We start from the raw sequence: 19,581 nt of genomic DNA on the forward strand, positions 1-19,581 counted from the left end.
TTATAAGGTAATATTGTTTATAATTTTTAGATTTTAATAATTTTTTATTATTTAGAAATAAAATAAAAATTTTAAATATTTAAAAAAATTGATAAAATTTTTCCCATGTACTAATTTAGTGCAATGAACTTAAAGGATTTTAGATATTTTTAAAAAAATTTTAAAATTTATTTTAAAAACTTTTAACTCCTCTTTAATTTAAATTAAAAAATAAATCGAATTAAATTAATTTAAAATTTTAATTTATTTTTTTATTTATTTTAATTTAATTAAGTTTTTAATTTTTAAATTTTTAATTAATTTGATTTAGTTTATTTTTATTATAAAAATTTTAAAAAAATTAAATTAAATTTATTAGTAATAATAATATATATTTTTTAATAATATAAATAAATTATATTATAATTAAAATTAAAATATTTTAATTAAATTTTAAATATTAAAAATAAAAATTTATTAAAAATTTTAAATTAATTAAATCGAATCAAATTAAACTAATTCGGGCACCCGTAGACTCTCAAACAAGTTACAGGCATGATTTAAAACATACACAAATACAAACAAAGAGGGCCGACAAGTAAAATAAACCTAAAATCCACAAAACCCTAAAATAGTAGCCTCCTATTTATAATGTTTAAATTGCAATTTACAATTTCCAATCTCTTCTTTTACATCTATAATGAAATTGTATTCTAATTAACGAATAAAATTTTAATTCACGAATAAAATTTTCAATTTTCATAATCTTTTCTCTTACTCAAAAACTGAAATTCAAACCGTCCATTCATGTGTTTCTTAATCTTCTTGTTGAGTTTATAATTATTAAACTAATATTAGACTTTTAAATATTGTAATTTATTAATATTCGGTGGCCTTATCACATCAATAGTCTTTTTCTAGCAAGTATATTAGTGATGTATAATTTTATGATAAAAAATAACTCTGATATCAATTATAATAATAGCTCTAAATTGATTCAAATAAATTTTAAATATATTTTTTATTTGATTTAAAATAATTAATTTAAATTATTTAATAATTTTAATAAATTAAAACATATAATTTAAAATTTTTATAAATAATTAACGCATAATGTTTCATTAAAACATATTAATTTATTTGCGGTTAAGTAGACAAATAAAAAATATATATAATATATGTGGAATTGGAGAAAGAGATAGTCTTAGAAACAAAGTGATGAACAAAGCTCATGAGAAAGAGTTTGCCAATTGTCACGCCAACCTCATTACAAACATGGTAACCATTTATCTAAATTAAAATTTATGAAAAAGTAATCCATTCCAAATAATATAATCTTATGAAAATGGTCAATTAAATGATATTTTATTTTTATTTTATTTTAGCTCAACTTTGTGAATTAGATGATTTATCTCAAATTAAAATTAATTTGCCTTATCATTTTGAGAATATGACAATAAAAGAAATCCTAATCTCTACCAAAATTGGTAATTGCTTTTTTTTTTTTTTTTACAATTACACCCCGAATTTGGTTATTGAATTAATATATATTGACGTTACTAACAGCTACTAAATTTAATAGTTGTTGATCACCTTACTAATAATAGATATAATTGGTAAAAAGTGGAGAAGTTAAAAAATTTGAAGCCATATTCTATAATATTGCAAATTTTATAATTTTATTATTTTTATTTTCAAATATACTTTATTATCATTTATATTCCTTATTTCTTTTATTTCATTTTCATCTTCTTGGATTTAAAAAAAAAATACAATTATATTTCTTAATATGATGAATTTTGAATTTATATAGAAAAATTATTTAAAAAATTAAATTAAAGAAATATTTTGGCTTAGTCTAGACAAAAAATTAATATTGAGTTTATTTGAACTTGCAATAAAAACTATAGGGTAAAACTGAGGTTTCTTTCTTTTAAAAATATGAAAAAATCATCTCAAAATTTATGTTCATGAATAATATAATTTTTCTTATTGTTTAATTTAATTTTGATTAAACTAAAAATTGAATAAACTTATATTCCATAATAAAAACCTAACACATCCAATAAGTTAAAATTTTTTGAATTAAGTTATACTTTGAATTATAATTTATTATTATCAAATTCAGCTATAATGATTTTTATTTTAACAATCTTATTTTCTAATTTTTTTTTTAATAATGCCAATTTTTTATTATTATAAGAATTATAGATATATTTGAACTGAATTAGTAGGAGCATAAAAAAAATTCCCATATGGTTCGATACTTTGATTGCTGAGCTTCAATCCGATTTTAATTTTGAGTTCGAACTAATTTAGTCTGATTCTGATCTGAACCGACGATGCCCAGGTCCGGTAAGGGGAGACGGAACAGTAGCCCTCTCCCCGTCAGATCATTTTTTTTCCCGGTGCAGTTGTACAAACAAGTTTATTTTCGATGCACGTGGCAGAGGACAATAGGAAGTAAGTTTAGTATTGATGTACGTGGCATCCAATGATAAATCTTTCACGTGTAATTACTGACCTTCGTGTTACTATATCACACCTAGGAAAATTGAACTTTTCTCTCCACGCGTTTGGTTTTCGAGAAAGTGCCACTGCTCGGGAAAGTTTTCACTCTTATTTTCTGTTTTTCGAGAAAAAACCCTAACGCTTGTAATGATTCCTCAAAGGAAGCCCCACAGTTCCCCTATCTCATCGTCTTAGCGGCTAAGATCCCCTCTTCCGGCGATCATCTGGTCGCCGATCCAACCTGTGTCATCACTTCTACATATCTCTCTCATTTCATCCAGGTCAGTTTCTCTACGTGTATGGATGTGGTTTACAGTTTAATCCAGAATAAGCTTTTATTTCAGAAATTATTTTTATTTGAGAAGTTTATGGTTGTGACTGTTTCCTGGCAAACTTTTAGAGTCTCAATTTGCTGTTATTCCCGACATATGTTTATTTTTAGTACATGGCAGGAATTTTGAATCTCTTTTAGCAAAAAAATGCTATCATTTGCTAGAAAACTAAATGGACTTGCTGATATCATTGAGATGCTAGTTTGGTGTCACTGCTTGTCACTCCTCATGTGTCACTGTGTTGAGAAGATGAATTTAAGTGTTGTGTTTACTTGTAATTCATTCTATCTATTTCGCTAAAGGGCACGAGTTTAAGTTCTATGGTGAATTTGTTGACTGCTCTGTGGAGTAGCAGGATCAAGTTGCAACCTTAATTGTGTTTGGCAACGTTGCTATTTTATTTCAGGGAATTAATCTCTTTTACTGTTATCATGAGATTTCCCTTGAAGATTGGAAATTGGTATTGTTGGGTGTAGATGTCAATGCTGATTCTTTGTCTCTGAACAAGTAACATGTGTTTAATTTTGGCCAAATGCATGTAGGCTAAATAGCATAATGACATTTTAGTGGTTCAAAGTTCTAAACTGTTGGCATGAGAAACCATTTGGCCAAGCTTCATTAGTTGTTATTTCATCTTTCACCAAGAGCTTTTATTTGATTGATTTTAACTGGAAAATGAATGATATTGTCTTGGTGTCACTTGTTTCAGAACTCTTGAAGTGGTAAGTTACCGTAATTTGGTGTAGGCTATCTGTCTGCTTATGAAAAGGACTTTTGGTTTCCCATTTTGGAAAATGAAAAAGAGAAGCAAAAGGCACGATTGTTAATTCTGTGTATTATTATATAATGGATTCTAGGAAGCCTGTGTCTCTCCATCTTTCCTGGTGATTTAGCTTACCCTTGGTTGGTCACATTGCCATTTATTAATGATAGCTGTAATTGTCTTTCGAGCTGTCTTGCAAGAAGGACATGTAAATGAAACTATTTTTTTTTTCCTTTTTTTAGTTTTGTTGCTAGAACACATGTATTGTCACATTTTTAAACTTGTATGTTTATTGCAGTTCCATTATCTTTAGGGACAATAATTGACTACTCTTATGAAGATGGCTTTATTGAAGAGTGATAGCCTTTATTAAAATCCTTCAGCAGCATTTTGGAGTTGAGCATTATTCATCAAAACCTTAGAACTTGCGCACCTTATATCAGCATAATCTGAAAGCACCATTGAAAATAGTGAAGGTTGTGCAGCTATAATATTTTGTTACCTTTTTTTTTTTAAAAAAAACAATATTGAGAATGTTGTTCACATGCATTGTGCATGGTTTGATTTTGTTTCCAGAAATTTGAACATCTATATAATATTTCTGAGCATCTGAGCATTTTCATTTTCTTTTTTGGGAAAATATTGGGGTTACTCGTTAGTACTTGCCAAAGACACACTGCATCTTACCATGTATTATTCTTGACGTTGAAATCATATTATGCTATTCTTTTCATTAATTTGGCCTTTCATGATTTGGATGCATGTGCTCAATGAAAGTTTCTGACCAAATTGCTTTTATTGTACATTCTGATCATGTGATATTTACCAATTGTTGCTTAACTCTGTTTCAGCATAGAAAATAAATTCATGAATTTTTTTTTTTAAACTGTATCAGTAAATGGACCACTATGACTTGCATGCACAAAGAAGGGAGATGAAGCATAAAGGAAGAAATGTTGTTTGGTCTATTGCTATGGACAAGTGCCTTATTGAAGCTCTTGCCATTCAGGCTAGAAATGGAAATAAAATAGACAAATGTTTTAATGAGAATGCTTACACCGCTGCTTGTTTTGCTGTGAACTCTCGCTTTAATTTGAACTTGAACAATCAAAAAGTTATTAATCGTCTTAAGACCATCAAGAAAAGGTACAAGGTGATAAGGGATATGTTAAGTCAAGATGGGTTCAGGTGGAATCCCATTACAAAGATGATTGAATGTGACAGTGAAGATATTTGGAAGAGATATATTGTGGTAAGTCTTTATTTATAAATTAATTATTTTGAGGTAGTTGTTTTTTTTTTCTGTCACGCTTGTTTACTATATTTTTATTGGTATTTTTCAAACATGTTTAATAGGCACATCCTGATGCAAAAGGCATTCGAGGTAAGCAGATTGAGATGTATGATGAACTGAAAATTGTTTGTGGAAATTACCAAGCTCCTAGTCGCTGGGCTAAGATGAAGGATAGAGGTCATGCAACAAAGAATTTTGAAGCAGATTCTCCTTCATTCCTCTCACCTAGTTCAGAAGATGTGAGTGAGACTGATGGAACAGAATCATATACTGGACCACCAGATTGTGCACCAGATGGTAGTCAGGACCCTCCTTTGATCCAGCCTGTCAGACAACTTCCTAAAAGAGCCCGTGGATCAGAAGCTCTTCAAGATGCAATGTTGGCAGTGGCAACAAGCATTCAGCGTTTGGCTGATGCAATGGAGCAGAGCAAAACTGCGATTGATGCCTCAGAACTTTTACAGGCTGTGATGGAGGTTGATGGCTTAGAAGAGGCTAAACAAATGTATGCCTTTGAATATCTGAATGCTGATCCCATTAAAGCCAGAGCCTTTATGACATATAATGCTCGAATGAGGAAGATTTATTTGTTTCGACAGTTTTGGTGGTGGAAGTAACATTTTCATGTATAGTTTGCAAAATTGTGAAATGATTATTTCATGGGTGTTTGCACATTAAACCTTGATTGATGTTTGGAGGTGAATGTACAGATACTAGATGATCTCAGGATGAAAATTTAGAGCTAGAAGCTGGTATTGTAGAGACATCAACCAGCCTCTTTACTTGCGACTTTTTGGAGTGAAGATAGCACTTTGTGTAAGATCACCCCTTCCTGCTTTATCCTCTTGAAGAGGTCAGTTGTTGCTCTTTTTCTCTTAGTTTTGAAAATGGCGGCTGAAAATCTAAACTGCGGCCCGGTCATGGAATGAACGTTCTGATTGGTTGCCATCAAATTTATTAAGCTAAGATCAATTGCTAGTTCCTTTGCTACCATTACTTCCATTGCGGATAAGGTTTTCTTTTCATGAAAGGAAAGATGATGTTACTTATTTTTTTATTCTTTGCTTACCTTTTACGACGTTGTAAACCTCTTATAATCATAGCTTGAGCAATCGATACAAGGGACAAAGTGTTGCATTTTGCAATCTAAGAAAAAACAGAATAAGGGTTTGCTGATTATGCAACAATATGCTTTCTGTATAATAGGTAAAGATATAAGAACTAATGCATTATGAAGTAATGCATTTGCTTGCACATTTGGAACACAAATTTGCTTATTGAGCGACAAGTAACATTGCAAATTCTCTATGGTGCATCCACTTATACTCGTTAAATTAAAATAAGATCCATCATAAATAAATTCTATTTTTTAAAAAATACTGCCAAGAGGACAGTGTGAGCTCTCAGTGGCATGGAATTAGGGCCACAGTATGACAAAATGATGGTGGCAATTAATGCAGGGGGCAAGACAGGCATGCACTGGGTATATGGCAGTATCCTCCAGGAGACAACCTGCGATGTCTGTTAACCACAGACATCTTCTGAATAAAATCCGAAGCCTCATTGTGCCGTCTAGCTCGACCGACAAGGTCAACCATGGCTTCATAGTGATCAATTGCGGTCTCTATTCTGTAGTCCTTCATGCTAGCAAAGCATTGCAGCCCCTCATATGCCAAGCGGCCCAAGCTTGAGTGGCTTCAAGCAGAGACAACACAAAGCTTGATAGACCCCTTTTGCGTTTCTGTAAAAAGTTATACAGCTGTTTTTCCAAGTCCATGTGTCCCATATGCATCTATCATAGCATTCCAAGTTATTACATGCCTTTCACTCATCATGTCAAAAAGCTTTCTTGCAGTGTGAATGGCTCCACGTTTTGTTTGCATATCGACGAGACTACAAGAGCAGTCATCACAAAAACATTTTCGTCTAAAAGCGCCTGTATACCAAGTTCATGAATCCAGTTTGCTTGACGTGGAATTAACAACTGTGCGAGAGTTGGAACCACACTAACCATTAATCTAGCTTCTCGCATTTAACATTGTATACTAATGATAACGGTACTTTAATTGAATTTTTAAAATTATAAAAATAATTAAACTATTATTAATTTAAACTAATTTATTATATTACATGAACTAAATAATAATTTTTTAATATATTAATATTAATTATTTAAAATTATAAATAAAATCGTTTCATTATCACATTATTTATTTTGTGACTAATAAAAATATTAAAATACGACTTAATTTGTTAATTTTAAGATGATAAGGAATTTTTTTGACAGTGTTTAAGACCCATAGAGACTACTTATAATTTTTCAAAAACTTAGAATTTAATATTAATTTTTTTTTCTTAATTTATGATATTAAATTAATAATAAAATGTATATATATATATAAATAATAAAATGAATAATTAAATTAATATTCTTAATAAATTATGACAATGATAAAAATACACGCGCAAAGTCATTACTTCGTCTTGTAGGCTACCTCTGGTTTCCTCAAACTCCAATTTGATCTCAGTTTCTCCCGTGTTTCTTTCTGCAGAAATCTCAATCCCTCAACCCAAATGGTTCCACCAGCGGCAGCGCCACCGAGCCACCATGCCACTCAACAATTCCTCTCCTCAGTCCTCTCTCAACGCGGCCCCTCCTCCCTTCCTTACACCGAAGACACCAAATGGCTAATCCGCCAGCACCTCCTCTCTCTCATCGCCACCTACCCTTCTCTCGAACCTAAAACCGCTACTTTCACCCACAACGATGGTCGTTCCGTCAACCTCCTCCAAGCCGACGGCACCATCCCCATGCCGTATCAGGGTGTAACTTACAACATTCCGATCATCGTCTGGCTCATGGACTCTTATCCTCGCCATCCTCCTTGCGTCTATGTGAATCCCACGCGCGATATGATCATCAAGCGTCCTCATCCTTACGTTAACCCTTCTGGGTTAGTCTCTGTTCCTTATTTGCAGAACTGGATATACCCCAGCTCTAATCTCGTCGATCTAGTTCGCGAATTGAGTGGGTTTTTTGGCCGTGATCCTCCTCTCTATTCCCAACGCCGCCCAAACCCTAATCCAAGTCCTAGTCCTAGTCCTAGCCCTAGCCCTAGCCCCAATTTTGCTGCGAATCCATCCAATTTATCGCATTCTTCGACTTTCGGGTCCTTGGGTCCTACTGGTGGGCACGCTGGATTTCCGCGTCCAATGAATAGGCCATACCCGCCATCGCCTTACAGTGGTGGTAGTAGTGGTGGTGCGCCAGGGAGGCCGCAAACTGAGGACGCTGCGGAGGTGTATAAGAGGAATGCAATCAATAAGATTGTGGAGACTGTTCATGGGGACATCATGCAATTGAGGAAGGCTAGGGAGTTGGAAATGGAGGGTTTGTTCAGTGCGCAGGCTGTGTTGAGGAGGAGGGAAGAGGAAATTAATAAGGGACTTAAGGAAATGCAAGATGATAAAGAGGGTTTGGAGGCGCAACTACAATTTGTATTGATGAATACAGATGTTCTGGAGGCGTGGGTGAGAGAAAACAAAGAGAAAAGTAAAGGGAATGCAGGGGATTTGGATGTAGACAATATGTTTGAGTGCGCTGATGCTCTGTCAAAGCAGATGTTGGACTGTACAGCAGCAGATTTAGCTATTGAGGACACAGTTTATTCCTTAGATAAGGCAGTGCAGGAAGGGGCAGTGCCATTTGATCAATACTTAAGGAATGTAAGATTGTTGTCAAGGGAGCAGTTTTTCCATCGGGCTACTGCCACGAAAGTTAGGGCCGTGCAGATGCAGGCTCAGGTTGCTAGCATGGCTGCTAGAGCTCCACATTTTGCTTCCTGAATCATTAATGGCGTTTGTGCTACATTTTGTAGCAATTGGAGGGATATTGTAAGACATAGTTTTTCTCTTGCTGTAAAATTCCTGCTCATTGATTTGTATGGATATGAAAATAATACAATTTTCTGTGAATTATATTGCTATCGTTCGGTAAATGATTTGTTGAAACATACTTTTGATTCATACCAATTTCTATATGAATTTTTAGATTGTGGTCATCATGTGGGTAGATTTCTCAAGCTACTCTCGAGGGTTGAGTTTAATGATTTTGGTTATGTTTGGAGTAATTTTTGAAAACCAATGTATACTGTATCCAAGTTACGCCCACTGCATTCTTAACTAGTGATTAACTATGTAAGTTGGCTTCAATTTTGTTTCGGTGGAACATGACTTGGAATCATTTACTGGTGTTGCAATTTGAGCACATTGATTTGTATGTTCAAAGTATCAAGCAGTGGTACCAAATACGCCCATTTTGTACGTGTTTTTATGTGTTCGATGCTTGTATCTTGTATCTATTGGTATGGGGAAAAACTTAATTTGATCTCGTTATTTAGGTATATGCATAGGTTTGCAGATATGTATCGTTATCCAGATAAACATAATGGAAGGCAGCAATTGATTTTGTGTTGAATCAATGTTGCTGATGAACTGCTATCAGATTTTGGTTTGCTGATGCTGGGCCACTCCAGGCTAATTAAGGGAATCCTCAAAGGTCTGCAGATATTCGGTTTTCAGTACATGTATAAATCATCAAATTATCTATCTGTTTAATCTCAAGTTAATTATCTGGGTGAGACCTACGTTAGTAATGCAGAAATCTGGAAGGATGTGTTTTCTTAATAAACAATCGTTCATATGAATTTGATGGGTAAATAGGAGTGGATGGATCAATATAAGAGTGTTATTGAAGGGAACTTGTTATTATTCGTCCATATATATATTTTTTAAATATGATCTATGTTTATGTTAGTAACAACAATCATGAATCATGGTAATTATTTTTTTAAAATTTTGAGAGGATAAAAAGCGAAGATGTTTCAAGATGAGTAATTTTGTTTATCCATTCCTTGATTTATCACTCTAAACATAACTGAAATAAGAAGGTTTATTCATTTTTTAGTTGAATTTTGGGAGATATTAAGTTCGGCATTCCAATTCTTATTCTTTAAAAAAACAATAAAATAAGGAGGCTAAGTTTGTTATATTCTACTTATAAAGTAAATAACAAGCATGGATGGAAAATTTGTCATTAAGATGTAAATATTTTAAAATAAAAAGATGTCTTAAGAAATAAATATTTAAAAATAATTAGTCTAAAGTGAAAAACAACATAACTGAGGAAATTATTAATTAAAAAAATGATCATATCAATTTACTTTCAATTATTAAGACAAAAACCAAGGAAAAAAATAAACAAAAATTAACAAATTAGCAAAACTTTAATGATTTAAAATTGATTAAATCATATTAATTTTAGCAAATAGATATAGTAAACTAATTTTGGGATGAAATTGCCTGGCTTTTGGTTCATCATGGAAAAATGGCTTTTCTTTATTTTGTGATTATATATTAATATACTTGTCATATCAAATCTTAATCAAAGCTTTAATATATTAAATATAACCACAAGATTTTGTTTTTCAAAAAACAGAAAATGAATAATAATGGTGGGTTGATTTATTTTCCCCAAAATTTGGTAAAATTATAGCAGTAGGGATGAATCATATCTATTAATCACATGATTCATGGCCCAAACTAACCAAAATCAAAGTATAAAAGTGTTATTTTCTCAAACTTTTGAATATATCAAGCTATTAGTTAATAATAAAAAGGGAAAAATGCAAAAAATATCTTGTATTTTATATTTCAGTTATAATTAAAACTAAAATTAAATTATAAATAAACCTGTGCCCTCTACTAAGTACTTATTATAATAAAAATTAAGATAAAAAAATCTCTTAATTATTGTTTAAAAATAAAAAAATAAAAAAATAAAAAAAGAAATGGGACGAAATCGCTTTTCTCTTTATCAATGGTCTCCACGCATCAATTTCACTAGAAAAAAGACAAGAACGAGGAGGAGCTTGCATAATTGGTCCGGTGAACTGTTTCTTTTTCTGGGTGTGCTTAGATTTGGATAGCAGGTACGTCTGATTTCTCGAAACCAATCTTTCTCTGCATCTTATGCCAGTTAAAGGTTCCATCTTTGAATTCACTTCTTGGGTGAGATCGATCTCAAAGCTTAAATCACACTACTGAGAGGAAATTTCCCTGGCAGGTATTTCGAGATTCAGAAGGTTTCCCATTTCCTTGGTTTTCTATCACAAAGTTTCGAGCTTTTGTAGTGAAAGAGTTAACAACCTTATATCTCTTGTTGATGATTGGCTAGTTGATGCAGCTTTTTCTTCTAAAAATTTTAATGGTATCTTGGAGTCTAAATGATTCAAGTGGCAATTCTTGCAGTTTAGTTCCATAGATAAACAGAAGCTGAATTTTTATTACAGAATTTGAAATGTTTAGTTAGTGTTCTGCTTTCATTCTCTTATCCAATTCAGATAATTTATCCCAAGCTTGTGAATTCTGTTAAAAAAATCAATATGAATATAATTAATGTAGATTCCACGGAAGAACTTGAATATTTTTCTCAATACCTATGCTTGGTCTTGATTATGTCCCTGTTTTATTTCTTCTACACCCCCTCATTGTACATTCACAATAAATAAGGAAAAACATATCCTTAATATTATATGCAGAAGGGAATAGCACAGAAAAATACGCCTTTCTCTCTCTTTATATATTTACTCTTAGATAATGTTTTGCTCTAGTAGATGAACTTACATTACATGTATTTCCCAGTAACCTCAAGCCTTTAATGATTACAGGTAGACACCTAGGAATCATGGAAATCTTTCAAGTCACCAATGGAAGATTGGGGTTCCTATCCAAAAGATTCACAACAATATTAGTCATTTGTTTCATAGCTTTACCAGTTCTAGTCATGGCTGTAATGATGTCTACAAACTCAAAGTTTGATATAAGTTCAATCCTCGGCGTAGAAGTCCAAAATGCCACAGCATTAGATGTGGGTGAGACCAATTCTTAATTACAGCTCAATTTTCAATTATTTATGATTGATGTTATATATCCATGCACATACATGTTGATCTGTTCCTCTACTCCTTTTATATTAAAGAATGACTAAATAAGTTTTAAGTTCATATGATCCAGTGGATTTGCTGTAGTACAAGTATAAATGACCATCTCATAAAACTTCAGTCTGCCGCAAGTCTCATGTTGTTCTATATTTGCTAATTTCTTATTTTCTCCCCCAAATTTACAGACTCGAAGCCTACTACTACCAGCATACCAGATGACAAGCTGAATGATACTCAGGCTCATGTATTTGGAAGAGGTTCAGGTACAAGAAATTAATCCATTTACATGAATATGAATGTTGGTTTCAAGTTCATAACCACATTGGATTTGCTGCACTGTAATACAAATGTGTTTGAAGTGGTCTGAAACAAATTTATTGGAGATTAAGTGGCATGTTGTTCTTTAGGAACTAGTTTGAGTTTGTTTCTTTTCCAAATATTTAGATTCAGAATATGAGTCTTCTCAACTTACCAGCACTCCAGATAGCAAACTGCTTAATGGAAGTCTGGCTCCTAGATTTGGCAAAGCATCAGGTTTGAGAAATGAATCCATTACATTAAATAACTATCAAGTTCGCAAATTGCATTTAATCCTCTACTCTACAAAATGCAAACGTATTTCAATTCTCTTCTCATAAAACTTCAATTGGATGTTAAAGTGGCATGCTATTATTTAGTTACTAATTTGATTTTTTTTTTCTTCCCTGAATTCTCAGATCCAGAATACGAGTACTCTCAACCTACCAGCACACCCGATGACAAACAACTTAGTAAAACTTTAGCATCCAGTTCAAGTGGAGGATCAGGTTCAAGAAATGATCCATTTACATTAAGCAATGCTGAATTAGTTTCATGTTCCTGAAGTACGTAGGATTTATCACACTAAAAATATAAACATACTGATTGTCCTCTCATAAAACTTCAATTGGATTAATCAGATCTTGAAATTATATACTAATTGGTGCTTTCCTTCATCCCCAAATTTACAGTTTCAGAAAATGATACCTCCCAGTCAACCAGCATTCACAATGTCAACTTGCTTAATGGAACTTTTGCTTCCAGGTTTGGTGAAAGACCAGGTTCAAGAAATGATTCGTCTGAATCTACCAGCATGGCTAATGATAAGTTGCTTGATGGTTTAAGCCCTCCTGGATTTGATGAAAGATCCTGCCTAAGCAAGTATGGTTCTGTCCTCTATCGCAAAATTTCATCCCACAAGCCCTCCCCATTTCTCCTTTCAAAACTGCGAAACTATGAAAATCTTCACAAACGCTGTGGGCCCTATACCGAACCCTACAACAGAACCTTAAAGATACTGAAATCTGGCCATGTAGGTAGTACCACAATGTGCAAATACGTTGTATGGAGACCTGATAATGGCTTGGGAAATAGGATGGTAAGCATCGCTTCATCATTTCTTTATGCTCTCCTCACTAACAGAGTCTTGCTTCTTGATCATGGGACTGACATGGCTGATCTCTTCTGCGAGCCATTTCCAAATACTTCATGGTTATTACCTATGGACTTTCCTCTTAGAAACCAATTTCGAAATTCTGAGCTGAGATATGCTCATAGTCTGGGAGGCATGCTAGAAAAAGACCGCAAAAACCTATTAATGGGGTCAACTCCACCATATCTATATCTTACTATTAAAAAACGTGATTATGATCTAGATAAAGAAATTTTCTACTGTGACAAAAACCAAGCTCTTCTTGGAAAAATCCCTTGGTTGATTCTGTTATCAGAGCAATATTTTGCCCCTTCATTCTTCTTGATTCCATCTTTCAAGAACGAGGCAACCAAATTGTTCCCTGAAAAAGAAACTGTTTTCCATCATTTGGGTCGATATCTTTTCAATCCCTCAAATCAAGTATGGAAGCAGCTAATCACCAGGTTCTATGATGCAAACCTAGCCAATGCAGATGAAAGGATTGGCCTCCAACTAAGGGTATTCCATGCTAATGCTGGTCAAATTCAAACTGTCGTGGATCAGTTATTAGCATGTACTCTAAAGAAGAAACTTCTACCAGAAATAGATACAAGAAATTCTGTTGCTTCCTCTTCCAACAACTGGACGTCAACAAAAGCTATTTTGATAACATCTTTATATCCTGAGTTCTACAAGAATTTGAGTAATAGGTATTTGGTGCACCCATCTTTGACAGGGGAAGTTTTTGGCGTGTACCAGCCAAGCCATGAAGGATATCAGCACCGAGGAGATAATAAGCACAATATGAAGGCATGGGCTGAAATATATCTCCTGAGTTTGTGTGATGTGTTGGTGACTAGTGCTTGGTCAACCTTTGGCTATGTGGCGCAAAGTCTTGGAGGTTTGAAACCATGGATTTTGCATAAGCCGGGGCATGGAGTTTATCTTCCTTGTAAACGAGCCACGTCTATGGAGCCTTGTTTCCATTATCCTTTCAGTTATGATTGCAAGTCAAAGAACAAAGTTGATGCTGGTAGTCTTGTTCCTTACATAAGGCAATGTGAGGATAGAGAGTTGGGGATCAAGTTGTTTGATGATGAACAATCGTAGTATAATTTTCTGGAAATAGTATATCGCATCTTGATTTATTTTAGCCTGCACAGATAGTGTAGCAGTAGAAGTTTGAAAATTTGGAATTTGCAGTGGGCTGTCATCTTGTGAATTTGAAGCATATTAGCACAAATTCTTGACTTGTTAGGGCTGCAGCTACGGAAAATTTACTGCATCCCTTGAACACATTGACAAGTAGAGCCCAGAAGATTTTTCTCATTTCACTCATTTTCAAGCGTAAGCAATGGCCGAAAAATTAATGTTCATATGGGCATGTGCTTTCCGTAGCATCACCCTTTTTATATTCCTTGTTTATTGTCTTGAATTTAATGAACATTTGGCTTTAGAATTTGATGAAGGATACTCTACATGAGAGGGTACTGGTCTTTCCATATCACAAAACCTCATACCTTGAGCCTCTCCCTCTGTCTTTTCAAGATCGTGAAATTGTGAAACTCTTGTATCTATGGAGCTTTGTTTCCATTTCCTTCCCATTTTTGGCTGCGATGAGAAGATCAAAATTGATGGTGGCGATGTTTTTCACCAGACAAGGCACTGTAATGACCAGAAATGATGATTGAGGAAGCCAGAAAATGGATTTATGATGATTCTAGTTGAAAATCATGTTTTTATTGTTAATGGATAAATGATTAATTTGGAGCATAGTTGTGCTTCATGTTCCTCAAAACCATCAGAAATCAAAACAATTGGTGGGTATTGGAAATCTGGAGCCATGAAATGTTTTGATTACTTTATTGCTGGAACCTCGTTATATGCATTCTAAAAGTTCTAAATCTTGATTTTGGTTATATATATATAAAGAAAAGAAAATTGATTTCCATGGAGTCTACGTGAAGTTAGTGGACATGCAAGTTCAAACATTGTTTAAGATCATAGTGAAAAAGAGAGAAGATTAAAATATATCAATTATAATTTCAAATTAATTTCTGATGCCCTTTAATTTAATTAATATATTTAGCAAAATAGTTCTCTGTTTTAGGGAAAAAAAAAAAAGAAAGAAAAGAAGTGCAGATATTATGAATTCAGTTTTACAAAATATAAATTTAACAGTAACTTATATATTAATTTTATATGTTTAAATTTACAAATTTATTAGTATATATTTTAATTAATTTTATGTAAATTTTAATATGGATATTTTATTAAAAAATAATGGGGGAGGATAATTAAAATTTACATCACTTGCAAAAATATAATTAATTAAATCACATCATTGTTTGAATCGTGGAGATATATATGAAAATCATTGAAGATGTATGGGATCCGAGAGGCTTAAATGAATTGAATTTTCGCAAAAGATGAGGAGAAGGTGACCTCGAGGGAAACAAAATCGAAAAGGAAAGCAAATCACTTGTTAATTATCTGCGTAATCTCCACGTTGATTTCTTGGTTTTCTAAATTCATAACCTCTAATTCAATTAATATATTGCATTTATTGATGAAAAATAAATTAATATATTGCAATTTTCATTGAAGAAAGGAAATCAACTGGCCTGCAACTCTTCACATTCTTGTCATCTTCAAAAATGGAGGTACGTTCGGCTTTCTCTCCCCTTCTCTGTCTGCATATTACAAGCTTTTCATGGATATTCTCCTTCTTCTCTTGAGTTTATGAGAACACGAGCTTTCTTATTTTTTAGCAAGAGTTTATGGTGAAATTTGCTAGAGTTACAGAAGATTCACCAGTTCCCATAGAAAATTTCTCTGTCTTTGATCGAAAAATTTGGACAGTTTTCTCGAAGATTTTGCGGTTTGACTATTGAGTAAACAGTCACATTTTCTTCAAAATTTGATCCTTTTTTTACAGCAAAAATGTAGCATATGTCTGTTATTTACATGTTTAATTTACTCAACTGTATTTACATCCATACCCTCTTCTCTTTATTTCTTCTTTTTTTTTAAATTATTACTAAAGGTTTAAAACGTCTAATTTTAAATAGAAAATAACAACTTAGAATCATATTATGGTAATTTTATTTTATTGATTTGTTTTGATTTAAAATCAAAATCACATGTCTAAAAACTAGAATTAGCATTGATCACTGGTTCTTAAAATCGAACTAAACCAGAAAAAATCAATTTAGTTCAATTGGAACCATTCTGTAAACAAACCACATGGTTTTCATGTCTGAACCAAAATTACCTTTGTACATTGAACCAAACCTATAAGGTTGGTTCCTTATTTGATTTGAAGTGCAAATATGATCCGGTTCACGAAAACGGCAATATATAATTGTAATATATGAGTTTTCCAAATATATACGAGGAGGTAGGTGTTTTTTACCTTTAATGGGAAATTTTTTTCTTCACCATATTTATTATTTTTCTACATAAAGAAGGATGTTCATTGTTTAAAGATGCAGACTTCAGGAAACCAGAGAAAAAAAAAAAAGAGAAATCCAGATGTATTTCGTGGAAAGAAATTTGAATAATAAGATCCATTTTTATTAGCTTCCTAATTTGAAATATTTGATGATTATGGAAATTAGTAAGAAAATATATTATATGAAAACTAAAATCTTCCCTTCCATATATAATGGGTTTACAGCCTTTTAGAGATTGATCATGGCTCAGGACACAACGGATCAGAACAAGGAAGAGATTTCTTAGGTTCTTCATCTTTTCCTTCTTGTCTAGTTTATGTATGTTTCTTGTTCTTTTGTATTTTGTTTTTATTTCTTGTGTGCGTTTTAATGTTTCAGGTTCAGACATGGAAACCATGAAAAGCTTTCAGGTGAGCAAAGAAAAGTTGGGATTTGATTCGCAGAGATTCACAACAGTTCTGATAGTGTGTTTGATTGCTTTGCCTGTGTCATTAATGGTATCAATGATGTATCGGAACTCGACGTTTCAGTCAAGTCTAGTACCCGGAGAAAATGCTAAAAAATCTATGGCTTCAGGAGTTGGTAAGTGACCATTCACTTTTTCAATTTGCAGCTTAGTCTTTATAATCATTTCTGACTTGAAGTTATTAGGACAAAATCTACTTGTTTTTCTTTTGTTTGGTTCGTTGCTCTAACTGAGGTTTGAAATCGAAATCTGGCATGAGACTGATCAAGTCTGTGTTATTTCTGATATACCCAAAAAACTAATGAATGAGTAAAATAGTTTTGAGATCAAAAACAGCATTTGAATGTTTTATTAATACATACAGAGATTGTTTTGAGGAAAACGGACTTGATTCCTAAACTGATTGGTTATTTCTTTTTTCTGACAGAATCAGAAATTCATTCCCCTGAATCTCCCATCTTTCCTACTGGAAAATTGCTTAATGGTTCTTTGGAACCCGGAATTAATCAAGAATCAGATTCAAGAAATGCTACCTCTCCAGGACCTGAACCAACCAGCAAGAATACTGACAAACTGCTAAATGGAACTTCAAATCCAGGACTTGGCAAAGAATCAGGCTCAAGAAATGACTCTTCTCAGGTTCAACCTCCCAGAGTAGGTGATGATAAATTGCTTCAAGGACTTGTGCCTCCTGGAATATTTGATGAAGGATCCTGCTTAAGCAGATACCAATCTATGCTATATCGACAACCTTCATCGAATAAGCCCTCTTCGTATCTCCTTTCAAAACTACGCAACTACGAAGATCTTCACAAGCGATGTGGACCTTATTCGAAAGCTTATAACCGAGCAGTAAGAAGACTGGGAGCTAGGTCCACAATCAGTAGGAGCTCTAGAGGGTGTAAGTACATTGTATGGATACCTGCAAATGGCTTGGGGAACAGGATGTTAAGTATGGCTGCAACATTCCTCTATGCTCTCCTCACAAACCGAGTGCTTCTTGTCGATCATGGAGACGATATGGCTGATCTCTTCTGCGAGCCATTTCCTAATTCATCATGGTTATTGCCTAGAAACTTTCCACTCAAGCAGCTTGGAGTTTTGGAAACTAGACGAGCTCATAGTTATGGAAACATGTTAAAAACTGGCATTGTAAATATGTCGAATGATCAGTCACTGCCTTCTCATCTATATCTTAATCTTGATCATAGTGATTATGACCTTGATAAGAAGTTGTTCTACTGTGATGAAAGTGAAGCACCTCTCAGAAAGGTCACTTGGTTGATTCTATTGTCAGACCAATACTTTTCCTCTTATTTCTTCATGAGCCCAGCTTACAAGGAAGAGGTAAGTAAATTATTTCCTGAGAAGAATACTGTGTTTCAATACTTGGGTAGCTATCTTTTTAACCCCTCAAATCAGGCATGGGGTTTAATCACCAGGTTTTATGATGCATACCTTGCCAAAGCAGATGAAAGGATTGGCCTCCAAATCAGAGTTTATGCTAAAACTACGCCGTTTCAAACTGTTATAGATCAAATATTTGCTTGTTCTCTGAAGGAGAACATCCTACCAGATATAGAAACCCAGAAATCTGTACCTTCACATTCCCAGTCCAAAAACAAGACATCAAAAGCTATTTTAATAACTTCTTTATATTCTGAGTTTTATGCAAATTTAAGTAATATGTATTGGACAAGACCAACAACGACAGATGAAGTCATTGGAGTTTTCCAGCCAAGTCATGAAGAGTATCAACATTTTGGGAATAACATACACAACATGAAGGCATGGGCTGAAATTTATTTGTTAAGTCTGAGTGATGTGTTGGTGACTAGTGCTTGGTCTACTTTTGGCTATGTTGCTCAGGGACTAGGAGGATTGAAGCCGTGGATTCTGCACAAGACAGATGATAACAAAATCCCAAAACCACCTTGTGTTAGAGACTTGTCCATGGAGCCTTGTTTTCACTTTCCTCCAACCTATGATTGCCAAGCAAAGGTGAAAACCGATGCTGGTTCTCTGTTCCCTTATTTGAGACACTGTGTGGATTTCAATCATGGGGTGAAGCTGGTCACAGAGATTTGAGAACTTCAACTGTTCTTTTTGACAATGAAATGTTTTTTTGTAACTTTATATAGATACAAGCATACAGAAATCTTCTTTAACATTTGGTTTAGTCATGTAATTTTCCGACCAACGTCTCTTATAGGATTCAGGGTAATTACACAAGAAAGGTTATTTCGTTTGCTGCATCTCGTTGAACCTCGTCAGTTGACTTCCCAGTTCATTTTCTTGCCACACAATAGCCTTGCTTAGTCCCCTTATTTAATTATATATCGTGAATTATT

The 19,581-nt window shown here is 33.4% G+C and overlaps 4 protein-coding genes across 11 annotated transcripts; all 4 read left to right on the top strand.

Moving 5' to 3' along the window:
* The first annotated feature begins 2,542 nt into the window (after nucleotides 1–2,542).
* Nucleotides 2,543–5,869, top strand: LOC110612890 (uncharacterized protein At2g29880). 2 transcript variants are annotated; one of them, XM_021753728.2, is made up of 4 exons: nucleotides 2,543–2,771; nucleotides 3,884–4,061; nucleotides 4,481–4,837; nucleotides 4,942–5,869. In XM_021753728.2, exons 3-4 carry the CDS (start codon nucleotides 4,484–4,486, stop codon nucleotides 5,494–5,496), a joined length of 909 nt encoding a protein of 302 aa, XP_021609420.1. In that variant the 5' UTR covers nucleotides 2,543–2,771; nucleotides 3,884–4,061; nucleotides 4,481–4,483; the 3' UTR covers nucleotides 5,497–5,869. The 2 variants fall into 2 exon arrangements, with proteins under 2 accessions (XP_021609420.1, XP_021609419.1); XM_021753727.2 differs by lacking the exon at nucleotides 3,884–4,061 and having other exon boundaries at nucleotides 2,545–2,771.
* A 1,465-nt stretch (nucleotides 5,870–7,334) lies between these two features.
* On the top strand, nucleotides 7,335–8,877 carry LOC110613968 (protein ELC-like). Its single transcript, XM_021755410.2, has one exon. The coding sequence runs from the start codon at nucleotides 7,454–7,456 to the stop codon at nucleotides 8,723–8,725; it is 1,272 nt and encodes a 423-aa protein (XP_021611102.1). The 5' UTR covers nucleotides 7,335–7,453; the 3' UTR covers nucleotides 8,726–8,877.
* Nucleotides 8,878–10,717: 1,840 nt separating this feature from the next.
* On the top strand, nucleotides 10,718–14,549 carry LOC110613861 (galactoside 2-alpha-L-fucosyltransferase). Of its 6 annotated transcripts, XM_021755224.2 has the most exons (7): nucleotides 10,764–10,869; nucleotides 11,004–11,022; nucleotides 11,608–11,811; nucleotides 12,066–12,143; nucleotides 12,325–12,414; nucleotides 12,597–12,686; nucleotides 12,870–14,549. In XM_021755224.2, the coding sequence occupies exons 3-7, from the start codon at nucleotides 11,625–11,627 to the stop codon at nucleotides 14,417–14,419; spliced, it is 1,995 nt and encodes a 664-aa protein (XP_021610916.1). In that variant the 5' UTR covers nucleotides 10,764–10,869; nucleotides 11,004–11,022; nucleotides 11,608–11,624; the 3' UTR covers nucleotides 14,420–14,549. The 6 variants fall into 6 exon arrangements, with proteins under 6 accessions (XP_021610914.1, XP_021610918.1, XP_021610916.1 ...); XM_021755222.2 differs by lacking the exon at nucleotides 11,004–11,022 and having other exon boundaries at nucleotides 10,718–10,869; XM_043956172.1 differs by having other exon boundaries at nucleotides 10,769–11,022.
* Nucleotides 14,550–15,601: 1,052 nt separating this feature from the next.
* Nucleotides 15,602–19,493, top strand: LOC110613328 (galactoside 2-alpha-L-fucosyltransferase). 2 transcript variants are annotated; one of them, XM_021754399.2, is made up of 5 exons: nucleotides 15,602–15,972; nucleotides 16,989–17,050; nucleotides 17,143–17,174; nucleotides 17,295–17,346; nucleotides 17,658–19,493. In XM_021754399.2, the coding sequence occupies exons 3-5, from the start codon at nucleotides 17,151–17,153 to the stop codon at nucleotides 19,316–19,318; spliced, it is 1,737 nt and encodes a 578-aa protein (XP_021610091.1). In that variant the 5' UTR covers nucleotides 15,602–15,972; nucleotides 16,989–17,050; nucleotides 17,143–17,150; the 3' UTR covers nucleotides 19,319–19,493. The 2 variants fall into 2 exon arrangements, with proteins under 2 accessions (XP_021610091.1, XP_021610090.1); XM_021754398.2 differs by having other exon boundaries at nucleotides 15,603–15,972; nucleotides 17,143–17,346.
* Nucleotides 19,494–19,581: the final 88 nt, after the last annotated feature.

The sequence above is a fragment of the Manihot esculenta genome, chromosome 4, assembly GCF_001659605.2.
Source record: "Manihot esculenta cultivar AM560-2 chromosome 4, M.esculenta_v8, whole genome shotgun sequence".
Taxonomy (NCBI): Eukaryota; Viridiplantae; Streptophyta; class Magnoliopsida; order Malpighiales; family Euphorbiaceae; genus Manihot; species Manihot esculenta.

Excerpts from the sequence above, each read along its gene's own strand:
- LOC110612890 (XM_021753728.2), top strand. The coding sequence starts at position 4,484 with ATGGACCACTATGACTTGCATGCACAAAGAAGGGAGATGAAGCATAAA. Across the intron at positions 4,838-4,941 it reads TTTGGAAGAGATATATTGTG|GCACATCCTGATGCAAAAGG; the intron begins GTAAGTCTTTAT and ends CATGTTTAATAG.
- LOC110613968 (XM_021755410.2), top strand. The coding sequence starts at position 7,454 with ATGGTTCCACCAGCGGCAGCGCCACCGAGCCACCATGCCACTCAACAA.
- LOC110613861 (XM_021755222.2), top strand. The coding sequence starts at position 11,625 with ATGGAAATCTTTCAAGTCACCAATGGAAGATTGGGGTTCCTATCCAAA. Across the intron at positions 12,144-12,324 it reads TGTATTTGGAAGAGGTTCAG|ATTCAGAATATGAGTCTTCT; the intron begins GTACAAGAAATT and ends CCAAATATTTAG. Across the intron at positions 12,415-12,596 it reads TAGATTTGGCAAAGCATCAG|ATCCAGAATACGAGTACTCT; the intron begins GTTTGAGAAATG and ends CTGAATTCTCAG.
- LOC110613328 (XM_021754398.2), top strand. The coding sequence starts at position 17,151 with ATGGAAACCATGAAAAGCTTTCAGGTGAGCAAAGAAAAGTTGGGATTT. Across the intron at positions 17,347-17,657 it reads ATCTATGGCTTCAGGAGTTG|AATCAGAAATTCATTCCCCT; the intron begins GTAAGTGACCAT and ends TTTTTCTGACAG.